At 38.3% G+C, this 22,382-nt stretch overlaps 1 protein-coding gene across 6 annotated transcripts in view; it reads left to right on the top strand.

Annotated features, from left to right (window-relative positions):
- LOC115219800 (protrudin) overlaps positions 1-22,382 on the top strand; it is a 95,253-nt gene that overhangs the window by 56,994 nt on the left and 15,877 nt on the right. For all 6 annotated transcript variants that reach the window (XM_029790069.2, XM_029790071.2, XM_029790070.2 and 3 more), the window contains exons 2-7: positions 2,543-2,718; positions 8,665-8,735; positions 10,458-10,638; positions 15,235-15,330; positions 19,813-19,925; positions 20,573-20,694. In XM_029790069.2, the coding sequence (XP_029645929.1) occupies positions 2,543-2,718; positions 8,665-8,735; positions 10,458-10,638; positions 15,235-15,330; positions 19,813-19,925; positions 20,573-20,694 (759 nt within the window). The remainder of the gene's footprint in view (positions 1-2,542; positions 2,719-8,664; positions 8,736-10,457; positions 10,639-15,234; positions 15,331-19,812; positions 19,926-20,572; positions 20,695-22,382) is intronic.

Raw genomic sequence — 22,382 nt, 5'->3', positions numbered from 1 at the left:
TACACAGCCACTCCTATGCCTATTGCACAAGTTTTAACAGCAAAATCTTACATAGACCCCCCCACCCAGATCATATGGACCCCTGTTGAGAATCTCTGCTCTAGGTCATGGGTACAGTACAATAGAAGAGTTGATGACAGAATATGAATTGGTGACCTCTTATCTAAAACAGTATCATTTCATGTATGGATGTCCTGAAAACATGTAGTGTGTTCCACAAATAGTCAAATACCTCCTTCTCTGACACTCTGCTAAAGAGTTATTTAACAACAATTGTCCTCATTTGCTATCTAGCTACTACTCCCTTCTTCTGTTAAGGTCAGGCCATTGTCTCTGCATGTATGAATGAAACAAATACTGTTGTATTTATTCTTTGTTTTATTTATATATTAAAATTATTTTTAATGTTTTCAAGCTATGAGGTTGTTACTCATCTATGGGTGTTGCTTCACTTAGCAAATCCCAAAGTACAAAGAAATGCACAAAAATATTTACTGATTGTCTGAATGCTCAGCTAGGACATACACAATTATATATTTACAGTTAACCAAATAATAAGAGGTTAACATCTATATTTTTTCAAATTCCTTATAATTACTCTTGAATTCATTTCAAAACGTCCTTTCACAATGTTATTCTGTTTTGAAAAATGGTTCTCTTTTACAGAATTGGGATTAAATCCTTCAATATATATTCAATTATATTAACCCGGGAAAGGCGGTGAGCTGGCAGAAACTTTAGCACGCCGGGCAAAATGCGTAGCCGTATTTCGTCTGTCATTATGTTGCGAGTTCAAATTCCACCGAGGTCGACTTTGCCTTTCATTTTTTCGGGGTCGATAAATTAAGTACCTATTTCTTTATTACCCACAAGGGTCTAAACATAGAGGGGACAAACAAGGACAGACATAGGTATTAAGTCGATTACATCGACCCCAGTGCGTAACTGGTACTTAATTTATCGACCCCAAAAGGATGAAAGGTAAAGTCGACCTCGGCGGAATTTGAACTCACAACGTAACAGCAGATGAAATACCGCTAAGCATTTCGCCCAACGTGCTAACGTTTCTGCCAGCTCTCCGCCTTAAATTAAGTACCAGTTATGCACTGGGGTCGATGTAATCGACTTAATCCCTCTGTCTGTCCCCTCTGTGTTTAGCCCCTTGTGGGCAGTAAAGAAATATATATTCAATTATATTAACCCTTTATCCAGTGTTGTCATTTCTTCTAACCTTGTTAATTGATAATTATAATTAATGATCATTATTGTTACCATTTTTTTTTTTCCTAAAACGAATTTGCCAAACATATATAACACTACCATCACACGCGTAAGGTGGAGTTCAGGTGGGAAAGTAATGATTTTGAAAAAAATCGAAAGAGGAATGTAGAGATCATCAGCTGTGGTCCACCACCTGCTCTGTTAACTCTCATGATAGTTAGCTCATCGGAAGAATTATGTTAAAATATTCTTGCCTTTAGTCTATTTCAGTAATTGTTTTATCTCTAGAATCAGTTCTACAACAGTCAACCATCTGTTGTTTCTTTTATTCTTATTGACTGTTTTTCTAATATATCTAACCCCCCCCCACACACACACACACACACATATTTTCCTAATGGTCAGTCTTTTAATGAAGTTATATCCTATCTTTCATGGTGTTTTTTTTCTATAGCTATAAACAAAAGTGGTGGTGGTGGTGGTGGTGGTGGTGGTGGTGGTAGTAGTGATGTTTATTGTTGACTATCTCTAGGTAAGTCTTAGTCTAAGAGACTTATGATTAAATCATTTCAGTCACAACCTTGTATTTTTTTAGGTATAGTACATTCACAACTATGTCCAGTGTTACCTCATCTTCTAAAAAAATTGTTGAGAGTGATTTGAGTGAAATTTGGCTGCTATTTCAACAGATTGAGTGACTACATAGTGGCTCCTTTGTTGGGTTGTGCTGGTTTTGTTAAATTTTGTTGGCCATGTTGGGTTTAATCTCAAGCTGGCCCTAATTGAAACAATTGTATGGTCAAAGGTGTTCCAAACATAACTACCCTGCTTTCCCATCTTTTTTTAAGACAATAAGATGTAATTTGAGGAACATTTGGTTGTTCTTCTAGTATGTTGAGAATCCACATAGAGGCTCCCTCATTGACTTCTGCTGGGAAATGGTGATGATAGTATTACTGTTTGTAACAGTACTGGACAGTGGGGTTGCATTCAAAGTGATTGGTTTGTTGGAGCAGATATCATCCAGTGTTGACAATTGGTTCATACCAAGGAAGTTTGTTAAGTTCTAAGACTTAATAATCCTGAAGTGCTAGAAATGATAGTATGTCACTAAGTGCCTGGTAGTATTGTGTAGAAAAGGTAAATTCAACCAAAGTAATGTAAAATAACAGATGGTTTTGTTTGATTTCTGTGGGATGGAAAAATATGTTTTCTGCTGATTTAGCGGTAACAAGCTTGATTGCTGATAGTGAAACAATGTTCATAAAAGATGCGCTTCAATTTTGAACTTTCTCTAATGTTTTCTATTTGTTATTCACAGGTTAAAGAAATGAATTCTGTGCAAAAGTCAACACTATTAGTTCGAGAAGAAAAAGATGGTGACCGCGAAAAAGTGAATTCTTTAGACATTGCCAATTTAGTAGCTGAAGTAGAACGGTTCACTAAGTTGATTGAGCCTGTGGCTTTTGTGATCTATGCTTTGGAAGATGTCCGGAGGTAAGCATTTCACTTCCATCTTGAAATACATTTTATTTGTGTGTGTGTGTGTTTGTTTCAATAGCTATAAATATACTCTTTGCTAAGCTGAAGCTGCCACAATAAATAAGGTTACATGTTAGACAATGTCCGTCTTCTTTGAAAGAAATTGCAATTTTGAAATAGCCACAGCAAGATTTGGAATCAGAGTTAGAAATTATATGCTACTCATTAATTTCCAATCAGTTCAGCATTTATTCAAAAGGAGCTTCCTTTAGTAACTAATCTGTTATAGGGATTCCCAAGTAAGAAAAGTTTGGTGTTCCCAAATACTAAGTATAGTACCAATGATATATCAGTTCTACAATGTATCAACTCAAGCCATCTCTTATGGCTTTACATCTATCCTTCTGCAGGTTGAAGGGATTTTGTTAGAACAATAGTTTTTTTACAGTTAGATGTCTTTACTTCTATCGAACACTCAATCACAAGTTTAATTAATTTTAATACATTACCTAGTCATTACCAGAATATAAAATAAATAAGATAAGTGCAGTCTTTACTATCAGTTTTAAAGATAAGATACAGCTATAGTAAGATTTGAACTATTGACCCTTGGAAAGCAGCTTAGCATGTTGACATCAGTCAGGTTACTAGAACAATTTAATTTTATGTGTAGATGAAAGAAAATATAAAAGCAGATGAAAAATGTTCAGCAGTATGGAGTGCTAAAGTGTGTTTGCACAGCTGTTATTCAGGTTTTATGGGCAGGTTTTTAGCTCCAGTTTCTGATGTTATGCAAATGGGATAAATTTCTTCCTGGGTAGAACGACAAGGAAGAGCTAACAATCTATAGTTAAAGCAAATAATAGACATTGAGGACCAAATGTCCGAAAGCAATTGCAAATCCTGAATTAACATCTGCTCTTCTCTCAATTCTCGCAAACTCATTACATCCTTTTTGGATAGACTTGTGACTGGTGATGAAAAATGGATCTTCTATCGAAATGTTAAATGTCGTAAACAGTGGCTTGGTAAAAGGGAAAAAGTTCAACCACAACCGAGAAGGGAACTTCATGGAAAAAAGGTTCTTCTCTCTATCTGGTGGGATTGCAAAGGAGTAATTCACTTTGAATTGTTACCACCTAATGCAACAATCACTGCTCAAGTCTACTGTCAGCAATTAGAGCGTTTGAACCAGGGTTTGAAGAAAAACAGGCCCACTTTAGTGAATCAAAAAGGAGTGATGTTTCATCAGGACAATACATGACCCCACACTGCAAAGATCACATCACAGAAGATCAAAGAGCTTGGTTGGGAAAAAATTCCTCATCCACCTTATTCTCCCGACCTTGCTCCTTCAGACTACCATTTGTTTTGTAGTTTACAGAATCATTTGGGGGACATAACTTTCGCAAGCCAGGAGGAGGTCGAAACTGACATTTCAGAGTTCTTCGCTTTGAAACCAAAAGAGTTTTACATTGATGGGATTAAAAAGCTTGTAAATAGATGGAAGGAAGTCATAGATAATCAAGGAAAGTACATTGAGGATTAAATTTCAATTAAATATAACATTTGATCACTTTTTTTCTTTATTCAAAATCCGGACAGAACTTATAGTATGGCTTGATATATATATACACACACACACACACACACAGTGGCAGACTGGGTCTCAAAGCATTGGTTGCCAGGAGACTAAGGGGGCCCACCTGCAACTACAATGCTATCATTTGATTATTATATCAAATAAATGAAATTTTCAAAAAGTGAAAAAAAACTAGTACATTGTTAGGATTACTAGGATAAATATACTAGGATTATATACAGTAATCCCTCTATTATTGTGGGTGTTACATTCCAAAACCCCCAGCAACAGGTGAAAATCCACAAAGTAGAAACAGTACTGTATATTTTTTTGTTATTTTTATAATTTATATATATTTTTCTATATCTATAAAAGGGAGTTTATGTGTGTGTGTGTGTGTGCGTATGTTCCTTATGCATTCCAAAACCGAGTTACCGATTTTGACATATGGAGTGTCAAAAGATTCAGTACTCTTTCGGCTTTGCTTTCATTCACATATTTGCATGACAAAAATTTAACATTACAATCTTTTCCAAAAGTCAACTATCCTAAACATTTTATATGATGACAATGACATCACATTTTCTATATGAGAGTGTACCTTAAAAGACATCCATGATCATGACACAGACCTTCACTCACTCTCTCTCTCTTTCTCACTCGCGCACGCACACACACACACGTCCATTTCATATACACGTACATACATCTTTCACTTTGTCATCTCCTTCACTTTCTGCCCTCTCCTCCCTTTTCACGTTCTCTTTTCTTTCAATTTCTGCTCCCTTCAAAGCATAAAGAAATAATTTTTTACGGAATGAGCACGAGAAACACAGAATGAAAGAAAAGACAGAGAGACAAGAGAAAGACACAGAGACAGAAAAGAAATTTCTATAGGAGAAAATTAAAGACAGGGAGAGTGGGTGAGAGAGAGAAATGCTGATGTTTCATACCCTAAGTATGTTCTATAGTTGAAAGTGAAAGAAAGCTGACAGAAAGTTGATTATGTATGTTCTATATGTGAAGGTGAAAGAAATCCGGCACAAAGAGAGTGGGAAAGTGGGAGAGAAGGAGATGCTGAGAACCTCAGAAGCGAGATTGGGTCTCACAATTTTCAGGTCATTTTCACTTTAATCCCATGTTTCATGCATGTGTAGAATTAGGCATTATCTCTCTCTCTCTTTTAATTTCTCATAATAATGTATGGAGACCTTATGCTGTCAGCATGTTCACTAACTTAATTTCCTTCTTTTGGAATTAAGAAAGGTATGCAAAAATAACTTACTTTGGCACGCGTGCACACACAAAGTTCTGATGAATTACGTTATTTCTTGCTGTGCGCTAAATTACAGCTCAGATCCTATGGAAATTACCTTTCCCTATTCTGTCATTTCTGTTTGTGATGAGCATATTTCAAAACCTGATCTTCTATTTAAACGTACAAGGAAGTTATCTCAGAAATCCTGTCCTTTCCCTGTTGCTTCTAGCATGACCAAAATGACATTTGTATACTGCCCCCACCTCCTATTTCTTTCCTCAATTTTCTCACATTCCTATGTTTTCCATACAGGAGATTTGCATTTTGCCCCAAAGTGGATAGCTGATGGGTGACTGAGTATTTCTTTCAGAAAAATTAAACTTTCAAAAACAAATATTTTTCTGCATTCGTAATCTCTACATTTTTCCTTGTGGATAGAAAACAAAATCCCGAAAACAGTTAAAAATTAGGAAATTTCAGTGGGGAGGGGGGAAATTATAATTTTGAAAATGTGATTTCCGGGCAAGAACATGTTAACCCCTTTTTATTCAATGAAACAGTACATAGTTTGTGATCCTTCTTAAGAACACAAATCACTTTCATGCAAGTTATACCGCCCCCCCCCATCTTTACTTCTGGACAAACAATAACTTCCATTATGACAGTCATCCATTCCACTATATATCGGCTAACAGAATGCATTATGCTTATTAACACAGAACATAGCCACAGATCATATATATATATATATATATATATCTCGACAGAGCGTTAGCACCTTGAGAGAAATGTTGTACCTAAGAAGCATCAGTTGTGGTGTGCAAGAGAGACGATTGCGCTGGTATGGTCATGTGGCGAGAATGGATGAAGATAGGTGTGTGAGAAAGTGCCAATCCCTAGCAGTTGAGGGAACCCGTGGAAGAGGTAGACCCAGGAAAACCTGGGACGAGGTGGTGAAGCACGACCTTCGAACTTTAGGCCTCACTGAGGAAATGACCAGCGACCGAGACCTTTGGAAATATTCTGTACGTGAGAAGACCAGGCAGGACAAGTGAGCCCAGCCCACTTATGAATGCCTTTCCTCCCTTGGACACAAAGACCTGTTGAGGCAAGCGAAGTCGATATAGAACCTCATCCGACGACAGGCACCCATGCCAACCCCCTTTGCTTGCGAAGACATGTTGGGGCAAGCGAAATCAAAATCGAATTGAACCAGCCAGGATCCCTGGTCTGGTGGTACGTAAAAAGCACTATCCAACTCGTGGCCGATGCCAGCACCGCCTCGACTGGCTTCCGTGCCAGTGGCACATAAAATACACCAATCCGACCGTGGCCGTTGCCAGCCTCGCCTGGCACCTGTGCAGGTGGCACGTAAAAAGCACCCACTACACTCACGGAGTGGTTGGCGTTAGGAAGGGCATCCAGCTGTAGAAACATTGCCAGATAAGACTGGAGCCTGGTGCAGCCTTCTGGCTTCCCAGATCCCCGGTCGAACCGTCCAACCCATGCTAGCATGGAGAACGGACGTTAAACGATGATGATGATGATATATATATATATATATATATATATATTATATATATATATATATAGGCGTAGGAGTGGCTGTGTGGTAAGTAGCTTGCTTACGAACCACTTGGTTCCGGGTTCAGTCCCACTGTGTGGCACCTTGGGCAAGTGTCTTCTACTATAGCCTCGGGCCGGCCAAAGCCTTGTGAGTGGATTTGGTAGATGGAAACTGAAAGAAGCCCGTTGTATATATGTATATATATATATGCTTGTGTGTCTGTGTTTGTCCCCTCCCCCCCAACATCGCTTAACAACCGATGCTGGTGTGTTTACGTCCCCGTAACTTACCAGTTCAGCAAAATAGACTGATAAAATAAGTACTAGGCTTACAAAGAATAAGTCCTAGGGTCGATTTGCTCGACTAAAGGCGTTGCTCCAGCATGGCCACAGTCAAATGACTGAAACAAGTAAAAGAGTAAAGAGAATATATATATATATATATGAGTGCTAATGTTGGGGGCTGACTGTTAACTGTTGGGTGATGGCTGTTATTTCTAGCATTGGAGGTCAACAGTTGTACATAGAAAAATAGCGACAAAATATGTTTAGGTTTTAATGAAAAAACTTTGTTCCTTGTGAGAGAGTGTGGATGTTATAGTAATTGGTGTATGAAATAATATCATGATAAATGTTGAGTTTTAGATGTTATTGTAATTGGAATAGTATTAGAAAAGTTGGTGCTAGTCATTGTGTTGCTGTGGATAGTTTGTCATGATGATATCACCTAGATTCAGCCGCTGCCCATGTCTATTCACCATTTCATCTATCGGTCATCTCTGCAACACCCCAAATCTCTCTCTGCATTCTCTGGGTATGGTGGTCATGTGTGTTGATTTTAAACTAATCGACAAGCTCTGAAATGATGGTGCTAAAAGTGGTATTTGGCACTGGAGCCTGTTCTACATGAAGTCGTGATTGGTCAGATCACGTGAACAATATTCTTTCCAGGTGAAATTGTTTCACCAATCTAGGAATGTATACAACAAAGCAGTCTCTTGTCTTCTGACTAATTACTACCTATTTTATTAGATACTAGCACTATGACCTGGCAACGCCGGGTCATAGTGCTAGTGCATGCATACACTGCTGCGTGTGTGCGCACATACATGCGAGTACTGTCCAAATCTCCAACCAATCACATACAGCTAGCTGGCATTCAATTGGTCTATCAAGTTTCGGGCATTTTGATTGGGTTTTGGATAGAAAATTCACAAAAAAGTCACTTCTATTGATTTTTTTAATGGCTTTGCGGGGTGACTGGGGAAATGTAAAGATGTGCACGACCACTCTTGGATGGTTGTGAATGACCATAGAAAGTGCGAGCCCTCTAACTGAAAAAAATTGTGGATTTGTATAAAGGACACACACACAGACATTTTGCCATTTTTATATATATAGAGAGAGAGAGAGAGATTCTTCCACAGTACTCTTGTCTGTCTGATATTTTACTTCCCAGATTTTACCTACAAACTAATCTAATTTCATAACAGTGTCCAGTTTAAAAGAAAAAAAATGTTACCTTGATTGTCAAGAGGTTTTCTTTCTGTTGTAGATGGCGTAATCCAAACCTGACAATTGCTTTGTGGATCTGTTGTAACATCGGATGTTTTGTTTTGTCTAAAGGTATTGTTCACAATATTTTTACAATAACAGCTTCCTAACATTTCTCTAGAGCAGTGTCTCTCCATTCTTTTGATAATGTGGTACACTGGCAGATAAATAATTTATTGACATAGATACGTAAAGGAAAAAAACAAACAAACAACTGTTTGAAAATTAAAAATCTGTAAAAATAAATAATATTTTGTTTTATAAGTAATACTTGTGTATAACAAAATTATGAATTACAGTTTCAAAACAGTGAAGCATTAGTATGGATTTTCTGAAACCTTAAATTATATTTTTAAAAATCTGTGGTGCACCATTTCAGAAACACCATTGGAGTTTTAATAATCTAATGTTCTAGATATGCATTTTAAGAAAAATAGGATAGAGAACAGAAATCGAAGCAGAGGGTTGTAAACCTGTTTGGATTGAACTGTAAGATGTTGATTAGTGTCAATCGGTTGATGATAGACAGTGTAGGACGGAGAGAATGGACAGCAGTAATATAATTCTTTTAACCCTTTCGTTACTGCATTTATTTTGAGATGCTCTGTGTTTCTTTCAATTAATTTTAAATATTAAAGAAAGAATTTAGTAAAATAACTTAGTTATCATTAAGCTAGTATTAGGAACATAAATTGTGACAATGGTTTGGTGGAAGATTTTAATTCAAAACTTATGAAAACAAGACATTTATACCACTGAGCCAGAGGCGGTTTCAGCCAGGTTGGTAATGAAAGGGTTAAAAGATTATATTACTGGATTGTATATATAAGAGAAAGGAGTAGTGCCTTTGACATTATAAATCTCACAGGCTCTCCAAGACTGTTCAGATTGATACAGTTAATGTCTTGTTTGAACCACTAGAAATCTATGTCTTCTGCAAAAACATGAAGGGGAGAGGAAATCCATTGGCATCTCACTGCAAAGCAGGAGGAATGGACTTAATGATTAGTGTGGGGCCATGCAATGGGACAAAATGAGGAGAGAGGTTGGTGTATACATATTTTTGTTGTTTAGACCCAGTTTAGCTCTGATTAAACTGAGGCATAATCATAACCGTTCCAGTCATGAACATCCTGTCTTTTTTGTTTGTCTATGATCACATTGTCCTTGCCATTTCTTTTAATTCTTTTCTACTCTAGGCACAAAGCCCAAAATTTTTAGGGAGGAGCCAGTTGATTAGATTGACCTCAGTATGCAACTGGTACTTAATTTATCGACCCCGAAATTTGGAATTTGAACTCAGAATGTAAAGACAGATGATATACCTATTTCTTTACTACCCACAAAGGGCTAAACACAGAGGAGACAAACAAGGACAGACAGACGGATTAAGTTGATTATATCGACCCCGGTGCGTAACTGGTGCTTAATTTATCGACCCTGAAAGGATGAAAGGCAAGGTTGACCTCAGCGGAATTTGAACTCAGAACGTAGCGGCAGACAAAATACCGCTAAACATTTCACCTGGCGTGCTAACATTTCTGCCAGTTCACTGCCTTTTCTTTTAATTGTGATTTGTAGAAGTGGTTACTATTTCTAGCAATTCATGCAACCACATAATCTCTCTCATGGGTTGATGTATATTTAGTCCTAGTAGACATTGTTCTATGGGAATTGATAAAGGGTTTTTAAAAAAATTTTTTTTTTTTTTTTACTTGGAAAAGAGTTTAGTGAGTGATGATCAGTTGAACATTTTTGTTGTTTGTAATGAAATCTGTTACTTCTATCTTTCAGCTGCCTTCTTTGTTTTAGTGTCTTTACTAGTCGTAGCTGTTGCTACTCTATCACTCGTTCATATACACACACGTATATTTGACACTATACTGCCTGAAAGCCACAGAGAATGTTATCTTCCTGGAGACAACAACGGGGACGAAGAAATATGTCAAAATACTGTTAGAGAATTCCAATACAGGTAAACTATTTTCATTGTTCATTAAATACATCTATTCCATTGTGACATCGTTATAGAAGTCTCACAGTTGTGGCTGCACAACTTTGTATGATTCAGCAACAAAACACAGCCTCCTCTAATCTAGCAGCATCATGGGATCTTTTCGGTTTGAACGGCAGTTTTTTCTAGCGGTGTCATATGAAATTGTCACCCATAATTATGACCCTAGTATCGATCTATTGCATTTCAATCTGTTTTAGGGTTAGGGGTGGGGGAAGGGTACCTTTTTTTTCTTCACAAATGTAAATAAACCCAATCTGTTTCTTAAACGCGGGACATATTCATACGGCACAGAATGTTTTTTTTACCTCAATAGACGTCACTGATTGGTTGAAATTGCAGAAATTGAAGAAAAAAAAAACAACAAATATCTTACAAACTATAGAATTTTCTCAATAAAGCCAAGAGAAAAAGATATTTTATAAACACATTCTACCAGTATACGAAGATTAAAATTTTTTAATTACCTAGAAATTATGTTAAAAACTGCCGTTCAAAGCGAAAAGATCTGCATCATGAGAAATGACTGACTAAAATGATTATGTTATTGTATTCCAGAAAGGTGTTTACATTTATGGTGTGCATGATATTTACTGAAATTATATATCAGTCACGCTGGCTGTCATTAGTAAAACTGTTTGGGTCACAATTAATATCTGGGATTTTTGAGTCTTCATTAAAATCATTTTACTGCTAGCAAAGAGGTGTTATTTGTATGTGATGTTGTGCTAATGTTAGTTAGTTAGTTAATTTGGCTCAAAAGCAAATAGCAAGGCCATGTAGGGGGACATGGAGTTAAGTACAGGGTGGTGTTCATGTAAAGAGTTCAGGCCACTTGAGGTCCAGGGAGGCTTTGAACAAAGCGGTCGTCGGCATCTTCACCATCTCATCTGGCAGCTTGTTCCATGGATCCACAACCCGGACGGAGAAAGCTCCTCTCCTTCGATTGAGATGAAATCGTCGCAGGTAGAGCTTTTCGGAATGACCCCGCAGCCGACGCTCTAGAGCATGAGTGAAGAACAGCTCTTTCGAGAGGTTACACTTTCCGCTTCTGATGTTGTGGGTGAGAATGAGATCACCACGGCGGCGTAGGACAAATTTTTGAGACCATGAACCATGCAGGTAGCCAGCTTCTGGACTCTTTCGAGATGCTGTATGTCTTTGAGGAGATAAGGAGAAGAGGCTTGAATCCCATACTCCAATATGGGTCTCACCAGCGTGACATAGAGTGGTAGGAATATGGCTGCTGTGAGCATTCCAAATGACCGTCGAATCAAGAACAGAATTCCGCGTGTATGGAGGGTTTGAAAATCAGTTGCCATATAAAATCTCTTAATTCTCCATTGTTGAGTAAGTAAGTTAGTTATAAAAACAGTTCATCCTCATCATATTGAAATGTGATGCAAAAACATAAGTCATCATCGTTTAATGTCTGCTTTCCATGCTGGCATGGGTTGGATGGTTTGACTGAGGTCTGGAGAGCCAGGAGGTTGCACCAGGCTCCAATCTGATCTGGCAAGGTTTCTACAGCTGGATGCCCTTCCTAATGCCAACCACTCCGAGTGTGTAGTGGGTGCTTTTTATGTGCCACTGACAGGGGGGGGGGCAGTCAGGCGGCACTGGCATCGACCATGCTCGAATGGTGCTTTTTATGTGTCACGAGCACAGGAGCCAGACAGGCAGTACTGGCACCAACCACACTTATATGGTACTTTTTACATGCCACCAGCTCGCAAGTCAGTCCGGTGGCACTGGCTTTGACCACGCTCAAATGGTGCTTTTTATGTGTCACTGGCATGGGTGCCAGTCAGGGGGTACTGGCATCGGCCACAACAACAGGTCTTCTCAAGCACAGCATATTGCCTGACGATTGAAGGGTACTCTTAAATGGGCCAGTTATGCAACACTGGCATAGATCATGGCTACAATCTTACTTGGCTTGTCAGGTCTTCCAAGTACAAGATATTTCCAAAAGTCTTGGTTGCTTGTTATTGCCTCTGTGAGGCCCAGCTTCACCACCTCCTCCCATGTCTTCCTGGGTCTATCTCTTCCACAGATTCCTTCCACTGTTAGGGTGTGACACTTCTTCACACAGCTGTCTTCATTCATAAGTAACACATGACCATACCAGCACAGTCGTCTCTCTTGCACACCACATCTGATGCTTCTTATGTCTCAAGGTGCTTACACTCTGTCATGTATGCACGCTGACATTATACATCAGGGCAGCATACTAGCTTCATTTTTTTAAAGCCTACACATATCCTCAGCAGTCACAGCCCATGTCTCACTGCCATGTAGCATGGCTGTTCGCACACATGCATCAAACAGTCTACTTTTCACTCTGAGCGAGAGGACCTTTGTTACCAGCAGAGGTAGGAGCTCTCTGAACTTTGTCCATGCTATTCTTATTCTAGTAGCTACACTCTCAGAGCATCCACCTCCACTACTGACTTGGTCACTTAGGTAATGGAAGCTGTCAACTACTAGTTTTTCCCCTTGACATGTGATGGAATCTGTTTTCTGCACATTTTCAGTGTTTATTGCCCTTGTGCATCTGCCACTCACAAAAACTATGCTGCTACACCTCTAATTTGTCCACAGCTTACACTGGGTACATGTTTTGGAGTTTCTACCTATGCATTTTCTATAGATTGAGCAGGACCATCTACCTGAAGGGATTTGTGGTTTGTCTGCCTTCCTACTTATTAGGACTTTGGTTTTAGTTAGGTTGACTCTAAGGTCCTTTGATTCTAGACTTTGCTCCCACACCTGAAACATCTCCTCTAGTTCTGGTAGTGACTCAGCTATTAGAGCAAAGTCATCAGCATAGAGGAACTCCCAGGGTCAGCCTGTCTTGAATTTCTCTGTTACTGCCTGGAGGACTATGATGAATAAGAGGGGACTGATCCTTGTTGGACCCCTACTTCTACCTGGAATTCTTCACTATACTCGTTGCCAACCCTCACCTTACTGACAGTATCCCTGTACATGGCTTGTACAGTTCTCACTAACCATTCATCTATCCCTAGTTTCTGCATTGACCACCAGATATGGGATCAGGGGACCCTGTCAAAGGCTTTCTCCATGTCACCAAAAGCCAAGTACAGAGGTTTATCTTTGGCTAGGAATTTCTCCTGCAGCTGTCTTACCAGAAATATAGCATCAGTGTTGTTTCTCCCTGGCACAAACCCAAACTGCATCTCGTCTAAACTAACTCTGGATATTCTTACTTTCTCGTTAAATTCCTCAAATGCCACTTTCTCTCAATTATTCAAAAGGGATCCTCATCTAACATCTGTTTTCCATGCTGGCATGGGTTGGACAGTTTTGATAGGATCCAGTGAGCTACAGGGCTACATCATACTCCAGTGTCAGCTTTAGCACAGTTTCTACTGCTGGATGCCCTTCCTAACACTAGCCACAATATAGTATGTACTAGGTGCTTTTTTGCATGCCACCAGCACTAGTGAGGTCACCTAGTAAGTTGCAAAGCATGAAAAGAAAGGAGAAGTGGGGGAAAGACCCCATGACTAGGTAGAGCAGGGTGAGTATTAGGGAGGAGGTGGCTTTCTATCAAATGTTGGAAGGCTAAAGTATGAGAGATAAGCACAGGTGCCATGCTAAACCTTACAAAGGAGGTGAGATAGGACCAAGATATGTGGCGCATTGTTGTACTCAAGAAGACCTACCCACCACAACAGAATTGAGATTTTAAAACTGAAGTGCCACATTAAAAGCATTGGTGTAAATGCTGGTGCCACATAAAATGCACTGGTGCTGGTGCCACGTAGACAGCACAGGTGCTGGTGCCACCTAAAGAGCACCCAGTACACTCTGTAAAGTGGTTGGTGCTCGGAAAGGCATCCAACTGTAAAAACCAAACCAAACAGACAATGGAACTTGGTGTGGCCCCTGGCTTTGTCAGTTTCTTTCAAGTCATCCAACCCATGTCAGATCTTTTCGGTTTGAACGGCAGTTTTTTAAAATAATTTCCACATAACTAAACACTTTTAAACTTCATATACTGGTAGAATGTGTTTATAAAACATCTTTTTCTCTTGGCTTTATTGAGAAAATTCTATAGTTTGTAAGATATTTGTTGTTGTTTTTTCTTCAATTTCTGCAATTTCAACCAATCACTGACGTCTATTGATGTAAAAAAACATTCTGTGCCGTATGAATATGTCCCTCGTTTAAGAAACAGATTGGGTTTATTTACATTTGTGAAGAAAAAAAGATACCCTCCCCCCACCCCTAACCCTAAAACAGATTGAAATGCAATAGATCGATACTAGGGTCATAATTATGGGTGACAATTTTATATGACACCGCTAGAAAAAAACTGTCGTTCAAACCAAAAAGATCCCCCATGCCAACATAGAAAACAGATGTTAGACGATGATGATGGAAACACTTCTATGAGCAATGTTTTCTGTTAGGTTAATTTTTATACACACACGCACACACACACACTGTTAATACATTAAGTAAACATTTCTTCAAATCTCCATTGGAAACTACAGAATGTATTTTTTCTAACAACTTTATTTTTAGCTTGATACAGGTCAATGATTTCCTGATCCGCTGCAATGAGTACCTCGACAGTTTTTACACAATTCTAAAATGGGAAGAAATTGGTCCCTCGCTCAGGTAAGTCTTCCATTAATAGTCGTTTAACAACATTAACAGTTACGTTATACACATCATGCTATATTACAATCTACACAATATATGGACATCAGATGACACGGACATGCTCTACACACCCATGAAACTTTGAGTAATGTGGAGCTTTGATTGATTAAAGCCATTCTAGCTATGACCAACCTGTCTTCCTTTTTCAAACATATTTTGTCTTGGATCACATTATCCAAGTTCTTTCTTTCTTCTTGATAGTGTCATGTGTGATTTGAGAAAAATTTGGCTGCTATTTATAGCTGGTCATGTGACTATGTAAAAACTTCATTAGCTTATTAAAACATATGTCATGCCATATTGTAACAGTGTGATGTAAAGGAAGTGTAACAAGATGAGAGTTCAGGAACACTGGAGGGGTGGTCTTATCTTGTCACATTCATTAGTCGAAGAAAAGGAACCAAAATCCAGCCATCTTCAATAACAATAAATAGTAGTTTGTTCTTCCGGTTCACAGGTAAAATATATACATATATATTTCTTATGGGCGAACCGGCAGCCAAGTCCACAAGACTGTTTACAAATGTTCACTCGGGTGAGCCAAGAAGATACGGTGTTCATTCCTGCTTCGAAGAGAGAGCTTCTCTGTGCGTAGGGTTTTCCCTGAGAGAAGTCTTAGCCACGTCCGCTTGTTAGGGCTACTCTTCCAAAAAAGGTCGATTTTAACGGGGACGCTTTCAGGTTGCAGTTCCTGCGCATGCGCATGTGGGAACTTCCGGCAGCCTACCGGAAGAAATCCAATCCTCGCATACGCGCTGAAACTTCCACAGTAGCATCACTACAGAAGAAAAAGATGGAAGCGAAGAGAGAATTGCAGTTGTCTTACCTGTCGGTTTGGAAAAAGGGTCACTTTCAATGTCCACATGCACTCTGTCTCGATCTGCAAGGTTCACTCAACGTCCACATGCACTATCCCTCACCGTACAATCTAACATGTCTGCTCTGATGCACTGTTGACCACCGACTGACCCCTCACACTTTACTGTCCCCACATGCCCCACTTCCGACAGGACATGCCTCCTCCCCCACTTCCGATCCTTCCCTACAACACAGCTTGGCTCATAACGCCACAAACAGTATACACATTTTTTCATTATATATGTACTATTGTAACAATGTGTACATACTATATAATACACCATGCAGTGGTATAATACACTTAATTCAGATTATACACACTATACTGCAACATTATACACAATATGCTGGAATTTTAGCTCTATTGTAATATTATACACACTGTTCTATATAACATTATATACGCTGTTCTAAATAACATTACATACTCTGTTCTATACAACATTGTACATTCTGTTCTATATAACATTATACACTCTGTTCTATATAACATTATACACTCTGTTCTATATAACATTATACACTCTGTTCTATATAACATTATGTACTCTGTTCTATATAACATTATGTACTCTGTTCTATATAACATTATGTACTCTGTTCTATATAACATTATACACTCTGTTCTATATAACATTATACACTCTGTTCTATATAACATTATACACTCTGTTCTATATAACATTATACACTCTGTTCTATATAACATTATACACTCTGTTCTATATAACATTACACATTCTGTACTATATAGCATTATACACGCTGTTCTATATAACTTTATACACTCTGTTCTATATAACATTACACATTCTGTACTATATAGCATTATACACGCCGTTCTATATAACATTATACACTCTGTTCTATATAACACTACACCCTCTGTACTATATAGCACTATACACGCTGTACTGTAACATTATATATACTATCAATTTTACGTTATAGTTCTACTGATCACACTTGGCAACTAAAACCAAGAATTTGGGATCACTCTTTCTGTCCTGTTTTTTTTTTCAGGTTGTAGAAACATCACTGAAAACAACATATAAGGGGCTAAACATAGAGGGGACAAACAAGGACAAAGTATTAAGTCAATTATATCGACCCCAGTGCATAACTGGTACTTAATTTATCGACCCTGAAAGGATGAAAGGCAAAGTCGACCTCGGCGGAATTTGAGCTCAGAACGTAACGGCAGATGAAATACGGCTACGCATTTCACCCGGCGTGCTAACATAGCTGCCAAATTGGGAGGTTTAGGAACTATGTTAAAGTCTCTTTGCTAGCTTACTTAGAACACCAAGTCTCTCTTTCTCACACATATCATACATTGATTTTAACTTCTACATGACCGTATTATTATTAAACTCTTTTAACAAACACAACACAGCTTTAATATAAAATATCCACCAACAGATTTCATCCTGACTCTCAAACATGTGAAAACATTGATTGGCTGACTCTTTTACAGAATATCAGGTTTTTATTATATAAAGCACAGAAAACTGATTTTAATTTTGTACATCTCTTATTATCCATTCACTTTAACCTACGCATCGTTAACATGTTTTACTCTCTTAGACTCATACCACACTCCATTATAAACTATACTATAATAATGAAATTATTGTATACAGTGCTCAGGTGCACCACAACTTGTCAAAAAGTGCATATAAAGTATATGCAGTAATGTACAAATGTCTGGAAAGCGAACAGTGTATGAGTCAGATACATGCTTGCGTGTGTATGGAGGGGAGAAAATCAGGTGTAATGTTGGCAAATCTCAGGAAGCATGGAAGTTTTGAAAGATACAGTGCTCCGACAACTAACAACTGATGCCGGCAGTCTGTTCCATGCTTCAGCAACTCTTAGTGTGAAAAAATGTTTCCGAAAGTCATGGGAGCTGTGCTGTTTTCTGACTTTGTAAACATGTCCACGGGTGTTAGACAGGTGGAGTTTGAAAAGGTGCTCAAAGTTATTGTTTGTAAGATGGTTAATAATTGGTTAATTGGTAAGATGGTTAATAATTTTACTACCCTTCCTACTGTCTATATCTCATTTATAAAGGGCGAATAGCACTTTCCACATTAATATGCATGCACACACAGATGTGTATGGAACATGGTTTATTGCAGTCTGCTCCAACCTATAAAACTAGCCATCCACAAACACTTAAGCACATCGGTAACCTGATCTTATTCCTCTGATCCAAACAAATACAAATATACCCAATGTTCTTGGTGAGTTGGGGGTGACTACCATCTTTAATTACTCCCAAACATTTGAAATATTTTTCCTAGACTTGATTTACATTGACTGTCACTACCCAGGCTGCCACAACAACCTTTGAACATATAAAATTAAGTTGAACAGCAAAGCACTTGCCATATATTCTGATTCCCACACCTAGGTCTCTAAACCAGCAACCACTATATTTTATTGTTTGTTTGTTCCTTTTCGAGCCATGCCTAGCTCACAAGGGCTGGTTTCCTGGTTTCTTGGCGTATAGGTTCTCCACCTGGACGGGACAGCAGTCCATCGCAGGTGAGCTGCAAGATGCAGGAGGAAAGAGTGAGAGAAAGTTGTGGCGAAAGAATCAGCAGAAGTTCGCTATTATCTTCTGTCGGAGCCGCGTGGAGCTTAGGTGTTTGCGCTCATAAACACACACATCACCCGGTCTGAGATTCGAACCTGCGATCCCTCGACTGCGAGTCCGCTGCTCTAACCACTAGGCCATGTGCCTCCACAGCAACCACTATATGGCAATATATTTTCTCATTCTCCCACCCAACTCTCTAAACCAGTGACCACTGTATAGCAATATCTCTTCAATCCTGCTACTTAAACTGCTGTGGTGCTATATATTCATTCTCACAAACACCTCTCTAAAACAACAACCACTCTTGCACTATATATTTATCACAACTGACAGCTCTCTGAACCAGTAACTCCTGCATGGCTGATCCTAGGTGACATTTTCTACACTAATTAGCTGCTGTTTAAATTTACACTGATTAACCAGATTTTTATCAAAGCTGTTCCTGCCATGACCATCCCATTCCTTTTTCAGGCATTTGTACTTTAGACTTACATTAATGAATATGTCCTTCCTTTCAAGTCAGTAACGTCTGGTTTGGGGAAAATCTGTCTTGTACACAGATTTTAACAAAGTAAATTAAAAGTGTTGATAAAATTATCTCGTTAAGTTTATCTTGCATTAACCCACAATTTTGTTTTCCATTATGTCATAAGTTCAAATCCCACTTAACCACAGAACTCCAATTACTTCCCAGTTTATATTTGTGAATAATAGCTACCCTCTCTAATTTTTGGCTCAGCTGGTTACTCATGAAGTGATCCTATACATGAAAAATATCTTCCACAATCCAATGTTGAAATATAATGTCTAAAATTTAAGGACCTACGTATGAGAGTCAGGAAAAAGAATTGCTTTTCAATGTCTGTTTTCCAGTTAATATTCAGAGATAATTTCTTGTATGTTTTTTATTTCTGTTCTGAACCCATGCTATCATTAATATCGTTGATTATGTTTTCCTTGCTTTTCTCTTACAGATTCCACATAGAAATCTGTTCCTTTTTGATCTTCCTCACCATGTTTCCAGCTCGCTGGAATTTTATCCTTTTCTTCAATTGGTTTTTCTTAGGTCATGAAGAAATGTTAAAATGTAAGTTAGATTCTCTTTATTTTTGCATTTACCTTTGTAAGCACCAATATCCATCTCATTCTTAAAGTAATGAATCAATATTTACCTTGCGGTCATAGTTTTTTTTTCTATCTCTAATATCCCTACTGAATTATGTATTTCTTCAGCTGTTCTGAAGAATATCTCTATATCATCAGCATTCCAAACCAAACTGCATGCGTCTATGTTAATTAATGAGTCTCTGTACAACTCTATACATGATTATCAATTATAGAGTCATCTGCAACCTCAGAGATGAGAGGGCCATATGGATCAGCTATTGGACTACGTTTAGTGTGTGTCTGAACAAAACATTTTAATCCACATTGCCTCAGTGTTGGAAATAGGCAGCAGGAACTGTTAGCTATGTTAGATTGATATCCTATCTAGGAAAAGGTTTATTTTCATCTTTACCATTCTATGAGACTAAGTACTGGCTCTTCAATGTTACTCTCCACTCTAGATATATTAGTTTTAATCTGATCATGTCTCTTCCTGTAGGTAAAGTTTAGTCTAATTTGCTAGCTAATTAGACCAAACTAATTAGTCTATGCTATAAAAGCTATTTCATCATATTTCAAATAATTCCTATAAAGTTTATACTATCTTATTGGTATTTGTGGTTTCAGATATTTCTAAAAAATCTCAATTTTTTATGGCAAAATGGAAAGATGAAAATGAATTAGAAGTTGAAAATCCCTCAAGTGATCCAAAAGTACCAGAAATGGATTCTAATGGTCAAACTGAACAGGTGAGAAACTTAATCACTAATTGCAGACACCATACCATGTAATTGGCATGTAAAAAGTACCCCTTGGATGTTGGACGATATTTTGTGCTTGAGAAGACCTGTCAAGCCATGTGAAATGATAGTCGGGGCCAGTGCCAGTGCTGTGTGACTGGCACCCATGCCAGTGGCACATAAAAAGCACCATTCGAATGTTGGGCCTCACAGAGGCAGTGACAAGTGACCAAGACCTTTCGCGAAATACCATGCTTAAGAAGACCTATCAAGCCAAGTGAGATCATAGTTGTGGCCAATGCCCGTGTCACGTAACTGGCACATAAAAAGCACCCATTACACTCTAGGAGTGGTTGGCATTAGGAAGGCATCCAGCCGTAGAAACCATACTTGGAACTTGATGCAGCTCCCCACCTTACTAATTCTCAGTCAAACCGTCCAATCCATGCCAGCATGGAAAAACGGATGTTAAATGATGATGATGATACAGATAAATTACTTCCTAATTTACCCACAGTTCATGTGTTAAGAATAAATCAGCCTCCATGATTTTTTAATAACCATGTTGATTCTACTTGTTCCCAAGACTATATTGTCTCTTACCATTCTGTTGTACTTGTAAAACGATGATGGAGATTCTAGTGTAAAAGCCAGAATTTGAATTGACAAGTGGTATGTACCGAGTGTGAAAGGTTTCTATGCCAGAGAAAAACCTTTGTGAATCGGGAGAATATCTGTCATTATTGAACCCCGTTGATAAAATGGCACAAAATTAAAATGGGGCAGTGATCTACTATTCTGAAAACTGATCCAACCCAAGTTAACAAGGAAACACTGTTGCTAAAACATTGCCATCAAGGAGAGAGAATATTAGTTTCAATTTTGGGCACAAGGCTAGCAATTTCAGGGGAGGGATTAAGTAGATTACATCAACCCCAGTGTTCAACTGGTACTATTTTATTGACCCAAAAAGGATGAAAGGCAAAGTTGACTTTTGCAGGATTTGAACTCAAAATGTATAGAGGATGAAATCGCACTATGCATTTTGCCCAGTGTGGTAACAATTGGGCCAGCTAACACTGAAAATAGTTTCTTTACTCACTGTATGATAAATTGCATCATCATCATTGTTTTACATCCACTTTTCCATTCTTGCATGAGTCATATAGAAAATTCATTGGGGCACATTTTATATGGCTGGATATAACAGCCATCTCCTGTTTCCAAGCAAGATAATATTTCCCAAGGCTGGACATGATTTCACAGAAGACTGGAAACAAGGGACACTAATTGTGTGATTGTGACATTTGTATATAAAATATCATGTGATGTCAAGGACAAGGAGATGGAAACAGTCATTCACAGATATCCATATATATTTATACACAAGCTTTTAGTTTCCACCTACTAAATCCATGCACAAGGCTTCAGTCAGCTCAGAACTATAGTAGAAAACTTACCCAAGGTGTTACGCAGTGGGACTGAATCTGAACCCACATGGTTGAAAATAAAACACTAAATATATATTGGCTTCAAATTTTGGCACAAGGCCAGCAATTTCGAGGAGGGGTTAAGTTGACTACATCAACCCCAGTGCTCAACTAGTTGTCATTTTATTGACCCCAAAAGGATGAAAGACAAAGTTAGCTTCAATGGAATTTTAATGCCGAACGCAAAGATGGACAAAATGCTGCTAA

Source organism: Octopus sinensis, linkage group LG15 (assembly GCF_006345805.1).
Source record: "Octopus sinensis linkage group LG15, ASM634580v1, whole genome shotgun sequence".
Classification (NCBI taxonomy): Eukaryota; Metazoa; Mollusca; class Cephalopoda; order Octopoda; family Octopodidae; genus Octopus; species Octopus sinensis.
Note: the sequence above shows the minus strand (reverse complement) of the source record. Positions and strands in the feature narration are given on the sequence as shown.